This window comes from Scyliorhinus canicula, chromosome 4 (assembly GCF_902713615.1).
Source record: "Scyliorhinus canicula chromosome 4, sScyCan1.1, whole genome shotgun sequence".
NCBI lineage: Eukaryota > Metazoa > Chordata > Chondrichthyes > Carcharhiniformes > Scyliorhinidae > Scyliorhinus > Scyliorhinus canicula.
The window spans coordinates 90,551,128-90,571,346 of record NC_052149.1 but is presented as its reverse complement, the minus strand read 5'-3'; the positions used below and the strand labels follow the sequence as shown (position 1 = coordinate 90,571,346).

The following is a 20,219-nucleotide window of genomic DNA, read 5'->3' as shown; positions in this document are numbered from 1 at the left end:
GTTGTATTTTTCTTATTTGGTAAGTGTAAGTTTTAAAAGGTCCTGCATTACAAATCTTCTGCAAGTATTTGAAGATGTTCTTGGTGAAATTAATATTATTTATAAAAAAAATATATTTTTATTCTCCATTTTCACATTTTCTTCAAACAAACCAACAAACAGTAAACGGTAACAAATACAATGTCAATCCCCGTATCAACAACAAGAATCCCATCCTCCCACCACCCCCTAAACAACGACCCGCCTGACAATAGAAGCATCAAATAAAACGAAACCTCCCAACGAGGGAAAAAAAGGAAAAGGTATCAGGAATCGCCTATGATCACCACAGACATATATAGTTCCCCCCCCCCCCCCCCCCCCCCATATTCAATGCCATCCAATCCCCGAAAGAGTACTGTGAATGACACCCATGAATTGTAGACCCCCCTTCCTAATTCCTCCTCTCCCCAACCTCGGTTCCTTCCCCTAACTTTTCACCCCGGCTGCACTCAACAAAACCTGTTCTACTAGGCTCCGTTGGCCGCAGTCCATCCCCCCACCTCACTCCCGACCACTGACTGGCTTAACCGGCCAGCGGGAGGCCCCTGCCTGGGTCTTCTTCCCCCTTGCCCGGTCCCAGGAAAACTAAGAAATCCCCTTTGGCACATACCCCAACATACATACCTAAGCCCCAAAGAACCATCATTGCAAATGAAAGTCCCAACTCTTCCTATTTCCAACTATACAGCGTTGACTCATTTAGCACATATACCAACACGCAGTGAAAAAATAAAGTTACATGAGGCTACATCGGTACACGACCCGCTCTCAGTCCCAATTCTCAACTCTGCCAGAGTCCTTCTGCGTTCGTAAACTCCTCCGCTGCTTCCGCCGTCCAAAATAAAAGTCCTTGGATTTGTAGGTCACCCTCAACTTAGCTGGATATACTATGCTGCACTGCACCTTGCTGATGTACAGTGCCTTCATCTGGCTGAAGGCAGCTCACCTCCTTGACAGCTCCACCGTAAAGTCCTGGTATATGCCTATAGCAGCTCCAGCCCACTGCACCACCCACTTCTGCTTTGCCCAGGACCTCCTTCACGCTGTACCTACGGAAACTCACAGTTACTACTCTTGGTGACTCACTCGCCTTTGGTATGGCCCTTCACGACCGATGAACCCGCACCCGATCCAGTTCATATCGAGAGGGAGCGTCCCCCTCCCCCAATAGCTTCGCCAACATCGTGGGAAAATACTCCGTCGGCCTCGGGCCTTCCACCCCTTCGGGCAGACCCACGATCCTCAGATTCTGTCGCCTGGATCTGTTTTCCAGGTCTTCCATTTTGGCTCGCAGACCTTTGTTGGTCTCTTATCACCTTCCGCAACTCCTTCCCCATCAAGGTGAGTTGATCACTGTGCTGCAATAATGGCTCTTCCACTTCCTTCAGTGTCTTACCTTGCTCCCGCACCTCTGCCGCTGCGCTTGATACCGCCTCCGCGCTTGATACCGCCTCCCTCACCGGGGCAATCGCCTCATCTACCAGCACTTTCAACACCGCCCCCATCTCCTTCCTCATCGTTTCCATGTGCTTTGTGAACTGTTTTTCAAATTCCACAGCCATCACCTTGGTCAGTTCTTCTATGAGCAATGCGGCCTCCCCTGGTGCCCCAGCCTCCGCTTTCCTTACAGTTCATGCGCTGATTTTTCCACTCACCGGCGGACATTCATTAACTCCCTTTTTCACAGCCGTTATTTTTCCAAACTTGGCCATTTCTCCTCCCTGTACTTTCTTACAGCTTTTCAGCCTCCGTTGCCCCCGGGACTGGGCGTTAAAACTCCAAAATTTCTATTCCCGAGTGGGAGCCCTCCAGTGTGCGGCTGCCTCATGCCCGCTGTCACCGGAAGTCCTCGATGAAATTATTAATATGTTTGAATTTTTCAAAGTCATTTGATAAAATTCCATATGTAATGTATCTTTATAATGTTAAAATTTATGACAAATCAGCTACCTTGGTTGAAAACTTGGTTGGTAATTTAAACAAATGAAAAATACCTGGCTGGGTCAACGACAGTGGAATTCTAGAGGTGTACTGTTTACACAATTTATGAATGACCAAGTATTAAACAACATCAGGTGTTATTAATACACTACCATTCACAGTGTAACCATCCCATGGCGCTTCACAAACAAAATTTGACATCCAGCCACAGAAAATAGTATTGGTCCAAGTGAAGAGTTAGAGTTTAAGAAAGGTCTCCATGCGGCCTCACAGCACCAAGGTCTCGGGTTCGATCCCGGCTCTGCCTCACTGTCCATGTGAAGTTTGCACATTCTCCCCGTGCTTGCGTGGGTTTCGACCCCACAACCCAAAAGATGTGCAGGCTAGGTGGATTGGCCACGCTAAATTACCCCTTAATTGGAAAAAAAAATGAATCGGGTACTCTAAATTTAAAAAAAAAAGAAAGGTCTCCAAAGAGGAGAAAGCAATCGAAAAACCTGAGGTTTTTGGAGAACATTCCAGTGATTAGGTTCCAGTCAGCTGAAGGTACAGACCCAATTAAATATCCAGCATACACAAGAGATCAGAATTGGAGGAATGCAGAGATCTTGGAGGATTGGAGAGGTTACAAAGATAAGAAATGGCGAAGCCCTGGTGAGATTTGAAAATGAGGATGTAAATTTTAAAATCAAGGCATTGCCAAGGAGCTAATATATTTCTGTAGTACTCTGCATTGGAGTGGTTCAGTGGAATGATGAGGTTAATTCTGGCAATTGCAGCTCTAAATTGTAAAGGCACAGAATGAGAAGCAATATAATCCAGGTTTTTATTGAAGTAAAATAAATGGAAAATGAGAGTGAACAACTAGAATATCCACGCACACGGTACAAATCAGATCAAATATTTATGGAGATTGTTTTCCCACAGTGTACTGGATATCTGGAACAGACTATCACAAAAAGGTTGATTGCTGTTGAAAGTTTGGGCACGGGATTAAGAACATAAGAACTAGGAGCAGGAGTAGGCCATCTGGCCCCTCGAGCCTGCTCCGCCATTCAATGAGATCAGGTCTGATCTTTTGTGGACTCAGCTCCACTTTCCGGCCCGAACACCATAACCCTTAATCCCTTTATTCTTCCAAAAACTATCTATCTTTACCTTAAAAACATGTGATGAAGGAGCCTCAACTGCTTCACTGGGCAAGGAATTCCATAGATTCACAACCCTTTGGGTGAAGAAGTTCCTCCTAAACTCAGTCCTAGATCTACTTCCCCTTATTTTGAGGGTATGCCGCTGTTTATTTTCCCCTAGTTCTGCTTTCACCCGCCAGTGGAAACAACCTGCCCGCATCTATCCTATCTATTCCCTTCATAATTTTAAATGTTTCTATAAGATCCCCCCTCATCCTTCTAAATTCCAACGAGTACAGTACCAGTCTACTCAACCTCTCCTAATCCAACCCCTTCAGCGCTGGGATTAACCTAGTGAATCTCCTCTGCACACCCTCCAGTGCCAGTACGTCCTTTCTCAAGTAAGGAGACCAAAACTGAACACAGTACTCTAGGTGTGGCCTCACTAACACCCTATACAATTGCAACATAACCTCCCTAGCCTTAAACTCCATCCCTCTAGCAATGAAGGACAAAATTCCATTTGCCTTCTTAATCACCTGTTGCACCTGTAAACCAACCTTCTGTGACTCGTGCACTAGCACACCCAAGTCTCTCTGCACAGCGGCATGCTTTAATATTTTATCGTTTAAGTAATAATCCCGTTTGCTGTTATTCCTACCAAAATGGATAACCTCACATTTGTCAACATTGTATTCCATCTGCCAGACCCTAGCCCATTCACTTAACCTATCCAAATCCCTCTGCAGACTTCCAGTATCCTCTGCACTTTTCACTTTACCACTCATCTTAGTGTCATCTGCAAACTTGGACACATTGCCCTTGGTCCCCAACTCCAAATCATCTACTTAAATTGTGAACAATTGTGGGCCCAACACGGATCCCTGAGGGACACCACTAGCTACTGGTTGCCAACCAGAGAAACACCCATTAATCCCCACTCTTTGCTTTCTATTAATTAACCAATCCTCTATCCATGCTACTACTTTACCCTTAATGCCATGCATCTTTATCTTATGCAGCAACCTTTTGTGTGGCACCTTGTCAAAGGCTTTCTGGAAATCCAGATATACCACATCCATCGGCTCCCCGTTATCTACTGCACTGGTAATGTCCTCAAAAAATTCCACTAAATTAGTTAGGCAAGACCTGCCCTTTATGAACCCATGCTGCGTCTGCCCAATGGGACAATTTCTATCCAGATGCCTCGCTATTTCTTCCTTGATGATAGATTCCAGCATCTTCCCTACTACCGAAGTTAAGCTCACTGGCCTATAATTTCCTGCTTTCTGCCTACCTCCTTTTTTTAAACAGTGGTGTCACGTTTGCTAATTTCCAATCCACCGGGACCACCCCAGAGTCTAGTGAATTTCGGTAAATTATCACGAGTGCATCTGCAATTTCCCTAGCCATCTCTTTTAGCACTCTGGGATGCATTCCATCAGGGCCAGGAGACTTGTCTACCTTTAGCCCCATTAGCTTGCCCATCACTACCTCCTTAGTGATAACAATCCTCTCCAGGTCCTCACCTGTCATAGCCTCATTTCTATCAGTCGCTGGCATGTTATTTGTGTCTTCCACTGTGAAGACCGACCCAAAAAACCTGTTCAGTTCCTCAGCCATTTCCTCATTTCCCATTATTAAAACTCCCTTCTCATCTTCTAAAGGACCAATATTTACCGTAGCCACTCTTTTTTGTTTTATATATTTGTAAAAACTTTTACTGTCTATTTTTATATTCTGAGCAATACTCTCATACTCTTATCTTACTCTTCTTTATAGCTTTTTTAGTAGCTTTCTGTTGCCCCCTAAAGATTTCCCAGTCCTCTAATCTCCCAGCAATCTTTGCCACTTTATATGCTTTTTCCTTCAATTTGATACTCTCCCTTATTTCCTTAGATATCCACGGTCGATTTTCCCTCTTTCTACCGTCCTTCCTTTTTGTTGGTATAAACCTTTGCTGAGCACTGTGAAAAATCGCTTGGAAGATTCTCCACTGTTCCTCAACTGTTCCACCATAAAGTCTTTGCTCCCAGTCTTACCTTAGCTAGTTCTTCTCTCATCCCCTTGTAATCTCCTTTGTTTAAACACAAAACACTAGTATTTGATTTTACTTTCTCACCCTCCATCTGTATTTTAAATTCCACCATATTGTGATCGCTCCTTCCGAGAGGATCCCTAACTATGAGATCATGAATCAATCCTGTCTCATTACACAGGACCAGATCTAGGACCGCTTGTTCCCTCGTAGGTTCCATTACATACTGTTCTAGGAAACTATCGCGGATACATTCTATAAACTCCTCCTCAACGTTGCCTTGACCGACCTGGTTAAACCAATCGACATGTAGATTAAAATCCCCCATGATAACTGCTGTACCATTTCTACATGCATCAGTTATTTCTTTGTTTATTGCCTGCCATAACGTTACTATTTGGTGGCCGATAGACTACTCCTATCAGTGACTTTAACGCCTTGCTATTCCTGATTTCCACCCAAATGGATTCAACCTTATCCTCCATAGCACCGATGTCATCCCTTACTATTGCCCGGATGTCATCCTTAAATAACAGAGCAACACCACCTCCCTTACCATCCACTCTGTCCTTCCAAATAGTTTGATACCCTCGGATATTTAACTCCCAGGCGTGACCATCCTTTAACCATGTTTCAGTAATGGCCACTAAATCAGTCATTCACGATGATTTGTGCCGTCAACTCATTAACTTTATTCTGAATACTACGAGCATTCAGGTAAAGTACACTTATGTTGGTTTTTTTACCTCTGCTTTGAATCTTAACATATCCAGTTTTATTCCTTTTGTTATTACTGGGCCTATTCACTGAGCTTCCCTCAGTCACTGTACCTTGTACTGCCGCCCTTTTAGATTTTTGACTATGTCTTCTCTGCCTTGCACTTTTCCCCTTACTTCCTTTTGCTTCTGTCCCTGTTTTACTACCTTCCAACTTCCTGCACCGGTTCCCATCCCCCTGCCACATTAGTTTAAACCCTCCCCAACAGCTCTAGAAAACACCCCCCCTAGGACATCGGTTCCAGTCCTGCCCAGGTGCAGACCGTCCGGTTTGTACTGGTCCCACCTCCCCCAGAACCGGTCCCAATGCCCCAGGAATTTGAATCCCTCCCTCTTGCACCATCTCTCGAGCCACGCATTCATTTATCTATCCTGACATTCCTACTCTAACTAGCTCGTGGCACTGGTAGCAATCCTGAGATTACTACCTTTTGAGGTCCTACTTTTTAGTTTAACTCCTAACTCCCTAAATTCCGCTTGTAGGACCTCATCCCATTTTTTACCTATATCGTTGGTGCCTATGTGCACCACGACAGCTGGCTGTTCACCACCCCCCCCACCCCCGAATGTCCTGCAGCCGCTCCGAGACATCCTTGACCCTTGCGCCAGGGAGGCAACATACCATCCTGGAGTCTCGATTGCGTCCACAGAACCGCCTGTCTATTCCCCTTACGATCGAGTCCCCTATCACTATAGCCCTGCCATTTTTCTTCCTGCCCTGCTGTGCAGCAGAGCCAGCCACGGTGCCATGAACCTGGCCTCTGCTGCCTTCCCCTGGTGAGCCATCTCCCTCAACAGTATCCAAAGCGGTATATCTGTTTTGCAGGGAGATGACCGCAGGGGACACCTGCACTGCCTTCCTACTCTTGCTCTTTCTTTTGGTCACCCATTTTCTATCTCCCTCATTAATTTTCACCTACAGTGTGACCAACTCGCTAAACGTGCTATCCACGACCTCCTCAGCATCGCGGATGCTCCAAAGTGAGTCCATCCGCAGCTCCAGAGCCATCAAGCGGTCTAACAGGAGATGCAACTGAACACACTTCTTGCACGTGAAAGAGCCAGGGACAGTGGACGTGTCCCTGAGCTCCCACATCGCACACGAGGAGCATGACACGGGTCTGGGATCTCCTGCCATGTCTTAAACCTTAGGTAAACTTATACAACAACAATTTCAAAATAAAAATAAATAAATTAGGCAATGAAAAGAAAAACTACTTACCAGGGTTAAAAAGCACCTTCTCTCACTCTGCACCGAATTACCTCACTGCACCAAATTACCAAGTTGCAATCCCACTCTTGATGTGTGTCACTCAGGATGTGTCTCCTTGAAAAGCGCTAGCTTACTGAGTGCGCTCTCTGTCTGTCTTTTATGCAGACCTCAGCTAATCGATGACTCAAAAAATACCTAAACTTCAAAGAGAAGAATACAATGTGCCCCTAAACGGCCCTCAGGTGATTGACAGATAACTGCCTCTCAGCAATTAGGGTGGGGGCAGCTTCAACCAATCAGAATGAGGGTTTTAAGATTTATCAATACATATATGAATAATTGACAACCTCATGCACTACACATTAAGGGTAATCATCATAATTGGCAATCGCTCATGTACAGACTGATTCTTCCTTGCAGAAGGCTGTGTGGAAGCGAGATGTCATTGATCATCATTTTGGTCACGATTGGTATCTGCTTCCCATCCATTGATGTTAATAAAGCAGATCCTCGTGGAGGCTTTGCGATTGTCTTTGAAATTTTTACTTTGTTTCTCATGCCATGGCATAGCTCTGAGTAGTGCACCAGTTTGAAATGAAATGAAAATCGCTTATTGTCACAAGTAGGCTTCAAATGAAGTTACTGTGAAAAGCCCCTAGTCGCCACATTCCGGCGCCTGTTCGGGGAGGTTGGTACGGGAATTGAACTGTGCTGCTGGCCTGCCTTGGTCTGCTTTAAAAGCCAGCTCTTTAGCCCTGTGCTAAATCAGCCCCTATGTGGACAGTCTTGAGTTGAACATTCTGCCAACATGCTGCCTCCATTTTATCTAAAGTTAGATTATCATGGCATTTATATTGACATATCTGTGTGTTGGAAGACCTTGTGCTTTTGTTGATAACGGCAATAGTGTACTTGAAGGACTATGGAAATATGATCTGTGGAAAGCAACCGTTTAAATAGATGCAACTAGATAAGGTTTGTATATACTGTTAAAAGTAAATAAATAATTTGTGCTAAAATATTGTTTCTCTTCTTATGCAGGTTACTTACCAGCTAAAGGTTCTTACCACGGCTTTCTTTTCAGTGACTATGCTCGGTAAAAACCTAGGTCTTTATCAGTGGCTCTCGCTCTTAACGTTAATGGCTGGTGTAACACTTGTTCAGGTATGTGTAATAAGAACAGAACATAAGAACTAGAAGAAGACGTAGGCCATCTAGCCCCTCGAGCATCTGCCATTCAATTAAGATCATGGCTGATCTTTTTGTGGACCCAGCTCTACTCACCTGCCTGTTCACCTTAATTTTTTATTCCTTTACTGTCGAAAATCTATCTACCTTTGCCTTAAAAACATTTAACGAGGTAGCCTCAAACGCTTCACTGGGCAGGGAATTCCATAGATTCACTACCCTTTGGGTGAAGAAGTTCCTCAATTCAGTCCTAAATCTGCTCCCCCTTATTTTGAGGCTATAGTTCACCCGCCAGTGGAAATAGCCTCCTATCTATTCCCTTCATATGTTTCTATAAGATCCTTCTAAATTCCAATGAGTATAGTCCCAGTCTACTTCGTCTCTCCTCTCTCCACTTCGGAATCAACCATGTGAATCTTCTCTGCACCCCCCTCCAGTGCCAGTACATCCTTTCTCAAGTGAGGAGACCAAAAAAGTATACAGTACTCCAGATGTGGCCTCACCAGCATCCTATACAGCTGCAGCATAACCTCCCTGCTTTTAAACTCAATCCCTCTAGCAATGAAGGACAAAATTCTGTTTGCCGCCTTAATTACTTGCTGCACCTGCAAACCAACTTTTTTGCGATTCATGCACAAGGACACCCAGGTCCCTCTGCAATTTTTTACCATTTAAATAAGAGTTCATTTTACTGTTATTCCTACCAAAATGGATGACCTCACATTTAGCAACATTGAATTCCATCTGCCAGACCTATGCCCACTCACTTAAACTATCTATATCCCTCTGCAGACTTTCAGTGTCCTCTGCACACTTGGCTCTACCACTCATCTCAGTATCATCTGTGGACTTTGACATATTACACTTGGTCCCCAACTTCAGATCATCTATATAAATTTTGAACAATTGTGGATCCAACACTGATCCCTAATGGACACCACAAGCCACTGATCGCCAACCAGAAAAACGGCCATTTATCCCCACTCGTTGCTTTCTGTCAGATAACCAATCCTCTATCATGCCAATACGTTACCCGTAATGCCATGCGCCTTTATCTTATGCAGCAGCCTTTTGTACGGCACCTTGTTAAATGCCTTCTGGAAATCCAGATGCACCACATCCACTGGTTCCCTATTGTCCACTGCCCTGGTAAAGACCTCAAAAAAATTCAGCTAAATTAACCAAACATGACCTGCCTTTCAGAAACCTGCCTGCGCCTGCCCTGTGGGACAATTTCTATCCAGATGCCTCGTTATTTCTTCCGAAACGGTAGATTCAAGGATTTTCCCCATTGCAGAAATTAAACTAACCGGCCTATTGTTACCTGCCTTTTGTCACTGTTTTCCAATCTGCCGGAACCACCCCCGAGTCAGCGACTTTTGGTAAGTTACACGAACGCATTAGCTATTTCCCCCAGCCACCTCTTTTAGGGATGCATTCCATCAGGGTTAGAAGACTTACCTACCTTTAGCCCCATTAGCTTGCCCAACACTACCTCCTTAGTGATAATGAACGTTTCAAGGTCCTCACCTGCCATTGCCTCCTTGCCAACGATTATTGGCATGCTGCTTGTGTCTTCCACTGTGAAGACCGACACAAAATACCTGGTCAATGCCTCAGCCATTTCCTCATTTCCCATTATTAAATCCCCCTTCTCATCCTCTAAAGGCCAATGTTTACCGTAGCCACTCTTTTTTGTTTTATATATTTGTGGAAACTTTTGCTATCTGTTTTTATATTCTGAGCTAGCTTCCTCTCATAATCTATCTTACTTCCCTTTATAGCTATTTTCGTGGCTTTCTGTTGACCGTTAAAGATTTCCCAATCCTCTGGTATCCCACTAATCTTTGCCACTTTGTATGCTTTTTCTTTCAATTTGATACCTTCCTTTATTTCCTTCGATATCCATGGCTGATTATCTTTTTTGCTACAGTTCTTCCTTTTCACTGGTATATGCTTTTTCTAAGCACTGTGAAAAATCTCTGAACGTCCTCCACTGTTCCTCAATTTTCCCACCACAAAGTCTTTGTTTCCAATCTACCCGAGCCAACTCCTCCCTCATCCCATTATGGTCTCCTTTGTTTAAGCACAAGACACTGGTATTGGATTTTATCTTCTCGCACTCCATCTGTATTTTAAATTCAACCACACTATGATCGCTCCTTCCGAGAGGATCTCTAACTATGAGATCATTAATTATTCCTGTCTCATTACACACAATCGGATTTAGGATAGCTTGCTCCATCGTAGGTTCCATTACATACTGTTCAAGGAAACTATCGAGGATTACTCAGCCCTCTTTTAATAAGTTTAAACGGATGTTTCTGTGATAGAAGTTTATAATTGATTCTAACAGTTGAATATTTGACAATACAACAAAAATTCAAGCTTCAACAACTTGGTGTGCTATTACTATTTAATGTTTTGTTTTAAATTTTACATATTTAATTGCATTAAAAGTGTTTTTCAAACTTTTTTTCCGGCACCCATTTATACCAACCGGCCGACCTTTGCGACCCATGCCGGCCGACCTTCGCAGCCCACACCGGCCGACCTGCGAAACCCACGCCGGCCAACCTGCGCAATCCAACATTTTCTCTTACCTTGTTTGTGGCTGACAAAAATGGAGGAAATGGTTTTGGGTCCCTTTGGCCCCAAGGGCAGCACGGTAGCACAAGTGAACAGCACTATGACTTCACAGCGCCAGGGTACCAGGTTCGATTCCCCGCTGGGTCACTGTCTGTGTGGAGTCTGCACGTTCTCCCCATATCTGCGTGGGTTTCCTCCGGGTGCTCCGGTTTCCCCTCTCAGTCCAAAGACGTGCAGGTTAGGTGGATTGGCCATGATAAATTGCCCTTAGTGTCCAAAAAGGTTAGGAGGGGTTATTGAGTTACAGGGATAGGGTGGAAGTGAGGGCTTAAGTGGGTTGGTGCATACTCGATGGGCCTAATGGCCTCCTTCTGCACTGTCTGTTCTATGTAATGGTCTTTTGTCCCTTTGGCCCCCCCGAACCTGAAAAAATAAGGCTGCGACCATATTAAAAAAAATGCAGCAGCACTGCGCATACGCACCGATGATCATGCGCGATGCCGCCAAATTTTTTTTATCTGTTCCTGGCCATTTTGAAGGCCACTCGCAGCCGGCATTATTAAAAACTGGCTGCTGCGGCTGTTTCGCATGGATTTCCGCGATCGGGAGCGCCACGACGGACGTCTCGGTGACCCACCCGCGGGTCGCGCCCCTGAGTTTGACAATGCCTGCATTAAAAGATATAGCACAATATACAATTACTAATTTAAGTCCCAACAACATGGTTTTTGAATGTATGCTAATCTTAATTGGAGAGTATACACATTTATTTCCAAACTTTCTCCCATTTAAGTCTCTTGGATTAATTGCCAATTTAGCTTGCAGAGTGGGATAGGCCACTTGCTGCATTTCATTGTCTGCTGGAAAGAATGCGGGAGTTCTTATTGAGGCATTGCAGCTAATCAAATGAAATAGGGCAAGAGAATGGAAATTAATTGTAAAGCTATTTCTTTGTTGTTAGTGTGGTTAATTATGTGTTCAAATTAAAATTTGTTTTAACATAAAAATAACTTATTGGTTAGAGTCATCACTCCTGGGGTGAAGTATCCTTTCCTCACAGTTTTACAAATTTTGAAAAATTGTTTGGGATTCTTGTTTGTTATCTTAACAAATGTTGAGGTCTGGTGATTCGAAAAACAAACCTATTGGACTTTAACTTGGTGTTGTAAGACTTCTTACTGTTCAAAATAATGGTCAGCATTTTAATAAAAAATCTTTACTTCAAATGAGCAACAGTTGGAACTGCTCATAAATTATTTATTATGTGATTAATTTTAACCTTTTGTATTTCTTTAGAGAATTAATATCATCCAGAAAATGAAATGTTTTAAAATAGACAAATCTGGGCAACATTTTGACATTTTAACATGTTACAAAGGTTTTTTTTAAAGAAGATTGTCATGTAATTCATTTTAAATATCGACAGAAGTACTGCTTCAAAGAAGTGTAAATTTAAGCCTAAAGAATTTAGACCATTGCAAGCCTGTGTTTTCTGAAATTAATTACGAAGGTATACAGGGAATACCTTACAATCCTCTCGAGATCTCTGCATTCCTCCACTCTGGCCTCTTATGCATCCTGATGTAATTGCACCACCATTGGTGCCGTGCCTTCAGCTGCCAAAACTCCATATTCTGGAATTCCCTGCTTAAACATCTACTCTTCTACCTCTCCTACATAATGATTTTTAAAAAAATCTCTGATTATAACTTAAATTTTTAAGTGGGCCAAACCAAAAGGAGAACTTTGCATTTACATATAGGGCGTGATTCTCCACTCCCGCGCGGCATCGGGAAGGCTGTCGTGAACTCGGCCGAGTTTCACGACGGCGTCAGAGGCCGCTCCTCGCACCCTATTCACCCCCAATGACGTGACAGCGGCGCCTAAGTGACGTCAGCCGCGCATGCGCTGGTTGGTCGGCTCCAACCCGTGCATGCGCGGTTGACGTCTTCCCCTCTGCTGCCCCGCAAGACATGGCGGCTTGATCTTGCGGGGCGGCGGAGGGAAAAGAGTGCGCCCCTTGGAGACGCCGGCCCGACGATCGGTGGGCACTGATCGCGGGCCAGTCCCCTCCCGAGCACGGCCATGGTGCTCACTCCCCTCTCCGTCCCCCACAAGCCACAAATGAACCTTTGGCGCCATGTTCACGACGGCAGCGACCAGATGTGGTTGCCGCCGGCGTGAACAGGTCAGGAACGTCAGGCCGCTCGGCCCATCCGGGCCGGAGAATCGCCGGTCGCCGTGAAAAACGGTGAGCGGCGATTCTCTGAGCGGGGGGTGGGAGAATCGTGGGGGGTGCCAGGGCGGTGTGCCCACCCGGCGTGGGGAGCGGAGAATCGCGTCCATAGCCTTTCAAATCCTTAATATCTCACAAATCACTTCACTGTTAATGAAGCACTTTTGAAATATAGTCACTATTATGCAGACAAATGTGGCAGCCACAATATTTAACCACACTAACAACAAAGAAATTTGAACATAGCAAGATCCAACAAACTGCAATTGATAAATGATCATTCAATTTGATTTTGATAGTGCCATCTGGTTAAGAGATAAAAGTTGGTGAGGGCACCATGAGAACATCATGGGTGGGATTCTCCATCCCGCTGCGCTACATTTATGCTTCGCCCCACCGGCGGGATGCTCCGTTATGTCAGGAGGTCAATGGGGTTTCCCATTATGGGGCAGCCCCACGCCATCGGGAAACCCCAGGGCTGCCGGCAAAACGGAGCATCCCGCCGGCGGAGAATCCACCCCATGCTCTTCGTCAAGATCTTTTACAAATATCCAACAGTTGACCTCTGTCTAATATTTCATCCAAAAGTTGGCATCTCCAATAATGTATTATTGTGCAGAAGTGTTAGCCTAGATTGTACACTCGGGTCATACATTAGGGTTTGAACCTACAACCTTCTGACTGGGGTGGGGGTGTTATAATAGAGTCATGTTGACATCTCTGTTAATCCTTGACTTGCTGTAATATCAAAATATTATTCCCAAATATATATGTTCACAGCAATCTTGGGTTGTTTCCATGTTGCTAACGTAAAATTGTCTAATCTGTTTCAGTGGCCAACCGACACCATGGAGGAGTCGAAACAGGAGCTCACTGCAAGTTCCCAGTTCGTAGGTGTGATAGCAGTGCTCACTGCTTGTCTATCCAGTGGATTTGCAGGAGTTTACTTTGAGAAGATCCTAAAAGGGACAAAGCAGTCCGTTTGGATTAGAAATATTCAATTAGGTGAGTAAACTGACATCTGGATATTTCTATTTTGACCTATAATTGTAGTCCTAAAATTTAACTTAAATGTACAGTAGTATTATTATTTGGCACATTCTAATAATAATAATCTTTATTGTCACAAGAAGGCTTACATTAACACTGCAATGAAGTTACTGTGAAAAGCCCCTAGTCGCCATATTCCGGTGCCTGTTCGGGTACACTGAGGGAGAATTCAGAATGTCCAAATTACCTAATAGCATGTCTTTCGGGACTTGTGGGAGAAAACCGGAGCACCCGGAGGAAATCCACGCAGACACTGGGAGAAGTGGAGACGCCACACAGAAAGTGACCCAAGCCGGGAATCGAACTTGGGACCCTGGCACTGTGCTAACCACTATGCCATCATGCCGCCCATCAAAATAAATATCTACGTGGAAGGATTGTGTTATTCGTGATTGATTTAAAATAGATTAATGTGTGTGTGTGTGTCATTCATCATAGGCCAAAGTTAATACGAGGATACACCAAGGCTTCAGTGCTCGTCTATGTACAGAAATAAAAGTTCTAAATACTGGTGTCAGACACTTTGACGTTTATTAAAGGTGAAAGGGACTTACCTGGGTACAAAACCCTGAAACCCACAGCAATGCTTAGCTGTAGAAGTTGTAGAGGTTACTGTAATTGAGCTCAAATTTATGAACCTGTTGCTTCTAACTTTGCATAGTGAACAGGGATTAACACTGCTGCCTCACAGCTCCAGGGACCCAGATTCAATTCCGGCCTCGGGTGCCTGTGTGTGAAGTTTGCGTGGGTTTCCTCCCACAATCCAAAGATGTGCAGGTTAGGTCGATTGGCCGTGCTAAATGACCCCTTATTGTTCAAAGGGTTAGGTGGGGTTACATAGAACATACAGTGCAGAAGGAGGCCATTCGGCCCATCGAGTCTGCACTGACCCACTTAAAACCTCACTTCCACCCTATCCCCGTAATCCAATAACCCCTCCCACGGGGAGAACATCCACACAGACAGTGACCCAGCGGGGAATCGAACCTGGGACCCTGGCGCTGTGAAGCCACAGTGCTATCCACTTGTGCTACTGTGCTGCCCATACTGGGTTACTGGGATAGGATGGATGTGTGGGCTTAAGTAGGGTGCTCTTTCCAAGGGCCAGTGCAGACTCGATAGGCCAAATTGCCTCCTCCTGCACTGTAAAATTCTATGATGATTTCAATCATTTTTGTAACCTTCCAGCAGCATTACTTTAAATACATTCCATGAACTTTATGTGCTTGCTTGTACCATCTTTACGTTTATAAAAAAAAAGCTTTATTCTTTAGACTCCCTTCTAGGTTCTTTAGACTCCCTTCTAGAAAAATACTTTTCACTGTACCTCGGTACACGTGACAATAAACAAATCCAAATCCAGATACTAAGATAAAGAACCAACCAACAAACCATCCTTCTAGAACACGTCCTCCTGATTACTGTATCCTTCCATTTTAGTTTCTTACAAATTTGAGCATTAAAATCTGAGTTTATAAATAAACTTAGATGGTAAAATTAAATATCCCATTCCAATTTTCGCTCTATGCTCCACTTTTGCTGGGTGTCTAAAGATTTCAGCAACAGTTTGTGCAGCAATAGTTTGACTTAATTTAACAGTAGTAATGATTTGAAATGTTATTAATATTTGAACTGAAATTTGTTATGTTACATTGCAATGGAATTGATTTGCAGTGGTTAAGTTATTCCAGTGTATTTTTTTTCTTGCAGCTCACTTTCATTCAGACAGGCAAAATGTACTCTGTTGTTTAAGTCTTGATCAGGTAGGTTGTGAAGACTGCCACTGGCAACAAAGCTCTGCAAGCTTTTAACTTTGGGACTTGATAAACAAAACACAATTTTTCACTGGAAAGAAGAAAGACTTGTATCTATATAAGTGTCAATGACAATCTCAGTACATCCCGAAGTGTTTTGTAGCCAATTAAATTGTTCTTAAAAAATAGACATATTTTTATTGAACTTTCAGCATTTTATATCCAAAAACGACAAAGCAAAACAAAAAAAAGCCAACAACTGTAACAATAGCCCCCTTAACAAAAATATAACCCATACAGCCCACCCCCACTCACAGCGAACAGTAACCAATTCCTTAAAGTGCAATATGAGCGTACGCCATCTACGGTAGATCCCATCAATCGACCCCCTCAGTGAAATTGTTCTTCTTGAGGTACAAAAACTCCATCAAGTCACCTAGCCACACTGAGGCACTAGGTGGCGCTGCCTACCTCCAACTCAGAAGAATCTGCCTCCAAGCAATCAATGAGGTGAATGCCAGGGCATCCACCCCCACACCCGTCCTCAACTCTGCTGGTCTGGCACCCCAAATATAGCTACTAATGAACAGGGCTCTAAATCAACATTCAGGAATGCCAATATGGTACAGAAAAAGGACCCCCAAAAACCCGCCAATTATTTGGGACAGGACCAGAGCATATGCATGTGGTCCACAGGTCCTCTCAAACCCCACTCGCACCTATCCTCAACCCCTGCAAAAAAATCAACTCATCCTGGCCTTGGTGAGGTGTGCGCTGAACACCACCTTGAGTTGTATCAAACTCAACCTTGCACAGGATGACGTAGCATTCACTCTGCAGAGGGACTCACTCCACATCTCCTCTTCCAAGATGGGTCCCAGCTCCTCCTCTCACCTGGTTGCCTTCCACCGAATACGGCTCTCCCCGCCCCAAGTTCCCTCCATATATCCCAAACGTGTTGCCCTCTTCCGACCCCACCAATAAGGTGGATGGTGGCCCTAACGGGAATGTCAGAAATGTCCTCCAATCAAAGTACCTGAACGTGTCTGCCCCCTCCCCACACACACATAGTCCTGCTTTCTCCTTCAAGCTGGCAAACCCTCTCCAAATAAAAATCCTCGCCCTCTTCAGCCCCTTAACCATTCCACCCCCCCAAATGTGGCATCCAATTTCGCCGTCTCAAACAAATGATTCTTACCATTAGGGGCCCATCATGATACTGCCCTCAATTAAAAATGCTGATGAAGTGGAGACGACCACTGGGTTAGAAGAATATTTTGCTGGGGCAATGGCAGCGACACTGTCACCAGCGCTTCCAAACTAGACCTTTTGCACGTCCTCAACTCCATCACACCCAAGTAACGCCCTGGTCCCCACACCACCCCAACGCCTCCACATTAGCCGCTAATAATAAAACGTCAAATATGGCAGTGCCAACCCCACCACCTGCCTATTCCTCTGTCAGACCCCCCGCCGAATCATATGAAGCCCGTTATGAGCTGCTCCATCCCCAAAAAATGACTTGGATAGAAAAATTGGACGGATTTGGAATAAGAACGCAGATCGCGGCAAGATATTCACCTTAATGGATTGAATTCGGCTTGCCAACGACAACGCAAGGCTGTCCCACCGCTCTAGATCTGCCTGACCCTGCTCACCAAGCTAGTGTAATTCAATTTGAGAAGCCACGCCCAATCCCAAGCCACCTGGACTCCCAGATACCGGAAACTAGGCTCAACCGAACGGAACGGCAGCCCCCCCCCCCCACCCAGCTCTTCTTCAAATTAGAGCCATGGGATATTTCACGTCCAGCAGAGCAGACAGTTGGAGCATCCCTTTAATACCTGATCTGAAAGACGGCCCTTCCAACAGTGCAACATTCCCTTAGTATTGCATTGGAGTGTCAGCCTTAATTTTTGTGCTCCAGTCCTGCAGTGGAACATGAACGCTCACCCTACTGACATGGGGGAGGATGCTATCAACTGAACCTCGGCTACAATACAATTTATATAGTTACAATGATTGCGTCAGGGAAAGGGAAGCATTAAAGAAATATAAATAATCATGGCAGCTCCAGTACTGAAACTCCCGCTTCAATAAAAACAGTGGCTGCATGACATTCACAACAAAATGAAAGCAGCGAAAATACAGAATTACACTTTGTACAACTGAATTAAAACAACATCTTCAACATAAAATCTGATACACAAAGTAGGTTTATGACACTTTTGGATAGGGCTAACGTAGTTTAATTTGACACACAAAAATATACAAGAAACATGCATTTGTTTCTCTGTTGTATATATTTGGAATGTAAAATATGACAGTTTTGTCATATTTATTTTCAAGATGGATATGTCATGTGAGTGAGCCATGAGCAATCTAAACTCATCTCAGCTTCTGAGCCTTCTCAGCTGAAGTAGATGCACCCAATCTGCCAAGATCATCTTGCTAGATTCTACAATTTCTGCACAGTAATAGAATAAGAAAGGTGTTAATAGAAAATGAAATGAAATGAAAATTGCTTATTGTCACGAGTAGGCTTCAATGAAGTTACTGTGAAAAGCCCCTAGTCGCAACATTCCGGCGCCTGTCCGGGGAGGCTGGTACGGGAATCGAACCGTGCTGCTGGCCTGCTTGGTCTGCTTTAAAAGCCAGTGATTTAGCCGAGTGAGCTAAACCAGCCCCTGTGATAGTGATGCTACTGTGGTATTTAAATTTTAAAACCATGAGCATTTTTATTTACTCATGTTCATTTTTAGACCAAGATCTTTGTTTGGTTTTGCTTTTAAAAACCTTCAGGAAGTGATAGGTGCAAGTATTCTGTACTTAGCTTCCCTTTATGCACATCCCCAATTTGAGGTAATGCCAAGAATGGTTTAAAGGTTTTACAAAGTGTGATGAATGTAAGAAATTTTTTTTTTTATTTATAAATGTTTTTATTCAGTTTTCATATTTTATATTGAACAAATTACAAATTGTTAGGAGAAAGAAAAAAGAAAAAAAACAAACACGCAAAAATTAACATACATATTTACAGGTAAGCATCTTCGTAGTAGTAACTGCGCCCCCCCCCCCCCCCCTTCAACATGTTTATTTAGTTTGGTTTTGGGCCTTAGCTAGCCATCGAACCCCCGTAACGAACCTGTAGCCCCCCCACTACCTTCCCCCGACTATTCTTCCTCTTGTACATTGGCCACAAATAGGTCCCGGAACAGTTGCATGAATGGCTCCCACGTTCTGTGGAAGCCGTCGTCCGACCCTCGGATGGCAAATTTGATTTTCTCCATTTGGAGAGATTCCGAGAGGTCGGACAGCCAGTCCGCAGCTCTGGGCGGTGCTGCTGACCGCCAGCCAAACAGGATTCTACGGCGGGCGATCAGGGAGGCAAAGGCAAGGGCGTCTGCCCTCCTCCCCAGGAATAGATCTGGCTGTTCTGAAACCCCGAAGACCGCCACTATCGGGCATGGCTCCACCCTCACTCCCACCACTTTGGACATTACCTCGAAGAAGGCTGTCCAGTACTCCACGAGTCTGGGGCAAGACCAGAACATGTGGGCGTGGTTGGCCGGGCCTCTTTGGCACCGTTCACATCTGTCTTCCACCTCCGGGAAGAACCTACTCATACGGGTTCTTGTTAAGTGGGCTCTATGTACCACTTTTAGTTGCGTCAGGCTGAGCCTTGCGCACGTGGAGGTGGAGTTGACCCTATGCAGTGCTTCGCTCCAGAGTCCCCACCCGATCTCCATCCCCAGGTCGTCCTCCCATTTCCTCCTTGTTGCGTCCAGTACGGTGTCGTCCCTATCTACCAGTCGGTCATACATGTCACTACAGTTCCCTTTCTCTAGGATACTTGCGTCCAGTAGGTCTTCCAGTAGTGTCTGTCGTGGCGGTTGTGGGTACGTCCCTGTCTCCTTTCGTAGGAAGTTTTTGAGCTGCAGGTACCGTAGCTGAATGTAAGAAATTAATATATATATTTTATTTATATCTGTTGCAGTAAGGTTTTTAAAAACCTGGGTTACGGTATATATTTGTTTCAGTAATATTTTTAAAGACCCTAGATTAAGGTATCAGACTGTGTTTGCTAAAGCTGTAATTAAGGAATCGTAAAAGGTGAGGCCATGAGTCATTCTTTTTTTTAATCCATTACTTTATTAGAGTTACAAACCCAGAGCTCAGAGTGTGGCCAGGGGCGAATTCCCTAATCCAGCTCCTTGCCTTCTCCAAAAACCAATTCAAATTGAATCCAATTCATGATCTCT

General features: G+C 44.4%; 1 protein-coding gene across 9 annotated transcripts in view; it reads left to right on the top strand.

Annotated features, from left to right (window-relative positions):
* LOC119964791 (UDP-N-acetylglucosamine transporter) overlaps positions 1–20,219 on the top strand; it is a 48,231-nt gene that overhangs the window by 14,698 nt on the left and 13,314 nt on the right. For 7 of the 9 annotated variants that reach the window (XM_038794772.1, XM_038794777.1, XM_038794776.1 and 4 more), the window contains 2 exons: positions 8,182–8,304; positions 13,987–14,158. In XM_038794772.1, coding sequence (XP_038650700.1) covers positions 8,182–8,304; positions 13,987–14,158 — 295 coding nt within the window. Of the gene's footprint in view, positions 1–8,181; positions 8,305–13,986; positions 14,159–14,286; positions 14,313–15,913; positions 15,967–20,219 lie in introns of those variants that run through there. The other 2 variants (XR_005460363.1, XM_038794780.1) reach the window with 2 other exon arrangements.